This window comes from Macadamia integrifolia, unplaced genomic scaffold (assembly GCF_013358625.1).
Source record: "Macadamia integrifolia cultivar HAES 741 unplaced genomic scaffold, SCU_Mint_v3 scaffold2916, whole genome shotgun sequence".
Lineage (NCBI taxonomy): Eukaryota > Viridiplantae > Streptophyta > Magnoliopsida > Proteales > Proteaceae > Macadamia > Macadamia integrifolia.
The window spans coordinates 1-3289 of NW_024869055.1; the positions used below are offsets into that span (position 1 = coordinate 1).

The window sequence follows — 3289 nt, forward strand, 5'->3', positions numbered from 1 at the left end:
CACACACACTCTCTCTCTCTCTCTCTCTCTCTCTCTCTCTCTCTCTCTCTCTCTCTCTCTCTCTCTCTAATATTAGTTTATAATAATAATTTCTTTCTTCATAAAAAAATTATTTTCTTTATTTAATTCTAACACTCGCCACTTCTCTAAGATTTGCACGCCACTTTCCATTAAAAAAAATAAAAATTCCAATCCCCACCCTACACTTAAAAAGATATGCATTATCCTATTTTTAGTTACCATGATATTAATTTACTATCCTATTTATAAGGTTTTACTCATTAATAGGTACTTCGGAAAATTCAAGATCAAAGACTCAACTGAAACAATAACCGTGACAATCTTTGAGGAACTTGAAACACTAATAAGATGTTCGGCAATTGAATATGCAACATCATCAGAAAAGGTATAAATATTGAATGTTAATCTGATTTTAAGAATTATATTAAATTAAAATAATATATTAATATATAGTGATAATAACAAATTTATTTTCATGTGTTGCAGTACAAACAAAAACTGGATGTGTGTCTATCAAAGAACTATTATTTCTACTTCAAAATGGATTCAAAAAATGATGGAAGTCGAAAATCAAAAAGCATTGTTATAGATATCATGAAAGAACGAAATGTGGATAAAAAAATAATCATAGATGTTGAAGAAGATGAAGATAAAAAAGAAAAAAAATAAAATAAAATAGAAAAAGTTAAGCTTATACCATTTGATCTTTATTCCAAAACAATTATTATTTGTTACAGCAAATATTCATGCTTTCTTAAATAATTTTAAATTTTAAAGTTATGTTACAAATGTAGGAGACTTACATACTTTATTTTAAATAATCTCTCTTCATCTCTATAAATTTAAGTTATTGCATTCTCTCTTTATCTCTATAAATTTTAGTGGACAATCTTTCTCTTTCACACACACGACGTAAGAGAAACAAATGAAACTTTGATTTAATATTACTCATTTATGTTCCCACATGCATTTTCATCTCTCTCTCTCTCTCTCTCTCTCATAACGTAAGAGAACAAATGAAGCTTTGAATTAATATTACTCATTTATGTTCCCATGTGCATTTGCATGTGTATTTCTTACTAGTATATATATATATATATATATATACATACATTCATAACAGCAAGATGCCAATTACTCTAACTTGACTTGGTCAGTAGATCAAGTCCCTTTCACGACGCATCTAAGTCATAGAACTATTAGTATTTTTCATGCTTTTCAAAAAAGTTATGGCTCCCTTAAGCCCCATTTTGGCCCTTCTCTATGGGTCCTTTTCTCGACTCATTTGGATCCCTTGTATTGCTCCTAGCCACACAAGGGAAGGGGGGGGGGGAAGGTGGGGACGACTGACTTTTCTTTACCAACTATGGATTAATTTGAGTCTTGAACAGATCCCAATCTAAAAATAGTGCAAGTAATCAGTACTTTCCACTAATCACATTGTTTAACTTTTTTTTGCTAAACGATGGGTATCTAAGCTTTCAACCCGACTAATTCCACAAACCCATATTGACCCCACAACCGCGTAGACGGGATCATACCGGAGTTAAATGAGAACCATCCAATTTTCACTGAAAGCAGTGAAGAGCACTAAACACCCCCGTGTGAATGACCCCAAGGAAGTAAGAAGAGTCAAACTCAGAACCACATCATCAACCAACTGGAGAGAGATACTATTTTACCAAAAGAGATGCAAGAAAATCACTTGTACAATATAAATACATAGCCCTTTAAGCACACAAACTTGTACAAGACAATAGGAGAACAAAGCCAAGTTCAAGTCAGAAGACGACACTCCATCCAGGAAAAAAAAAAACAGGAAGGAAACATTACATATCCACAAACAGGCCAACATAGTAGTGTCTACCCTACCTTTCTCTACTGTATAAGGAGGCCTCGGCTGCTAAAATAGTACTATCGGATAGTCCATGAAGGGGTTCTCACGACCAAGGTAAACATCACTGTACGGTGTTGCTTCAGCTGGGAAAGCGGCTAAGAAAGAAAATATAGAAAATTGCAATGCTCAGTACCTATAGTCATCATCACCATCAAAGATCATGAAATTGCTACTCCTGGATGCCACCCCTTTATCAGTCTGCAAAGCAAAATCATGCAAAATTAGTTCTTTGTAGAGTCATCAAAATGTTGAGTATGATGAGGAACTAAGAGGGAAACAGATATTAGCATTTCCTCTCTTTGTTGTGGGGGAAAGGGGGGAGGGGCTTTGTTATGCTTCTGACAGCAAAGAAAGAAATGAGTAAGGGATGGGGCAGAAGGAAATGGAAAGAACCCTCCAACCATGGTTTTAAGTATCTCCGATACCGATACGATACCCTCCGATACGTATCTTAAATTTAGCAGACCGATACGATACACATCGATACGATACATGAAATTTTTAAAATCCTTTCGTATCGATATATATCATACAATACATACCGATATGCATCAATACACCACCAATACGCATCGATACGACATGATATGCCTCGATACGACTATGAAAATTATAAAATTGAGGTAAAATGTACGTTTCGGTATGTATTGATTCGTATCGGTGAGTATCTGTATGTATCGATCAGTACGTATCGGTATATTGGCACGTATCGGTGAGTATCGATATATATCGGTACGTATCGGTGAGTATCGGTATGTACCAATACAGTGCGCTATGGTCATATAATGGGCAAGATGGGTAATTTTTCAGAAAAACACGATTTTTTGAAGGGTTTTTGTTCCAAAGTTACTGTTAGCCATATTTCTCTCTAACTAAAGTGGAAATCAAGGTTGGGAACAAGGATTTTACATTTATGGGGCAACTACAAACCTTGAATTCTTAGTACGATACCCTCAATTTAGTGTTTATGCATAATACATATTATCAATAACTTTTTTTAACAAACTCTTTATGCAAAAATGTTTAAAAAAATGTTTCCTATCTATTTATGTGTGTATCTTTAGCGTATCTTAGTGTATCTCTGATACGATACGATACTCTTCGATACGTATCTTAATTTTAGCCGACCGATACGGTGACCGATACCGATACTTTAATCCTTGCCTCCAACTTTCAATGTATACAACATTAGTGATGTTTTGTAAATTCAAAAGATTCTGTTATTAAATCCTGCATACACAAATTATCCAAATTGCCAAATTGTGTGGAAACCTTTCCATTGAAAAACATGTAGAGTTAGATCATCAGAAACAGTCAATTACCCAACTTGTACTGAAGTTCTTTTGTTTCCCCCCACCCCACCCCCCCCAA

The 3289-nt window shown here is 34.5% G+C and overlaps 1 protein-coding gene across 1 annotated transcript in view; it reads right to left on the minus strand.

Annotated features, from left to right (window-relative positions):
• Positions 1–1673: 1673 nt before the first annotated feature.
• Positions 1674–3289, minus strand: part of LOC122067459 (HVA22-like protein a) — a 4595-nt gene continuing 2979 nt past the window's right edge. Inside the window, exon 5 of the mRNA XM_042631315.1 lies at positions 1674–2116. Within this exon, the coding sequence (XP_042487249.1) occupies positions 2045–2116 (72 nt within the window). The 3' untranslated portion in view covers positions 1674–2044. The remainder of the gene's footprint in view (positions 2117–3289) is intronic.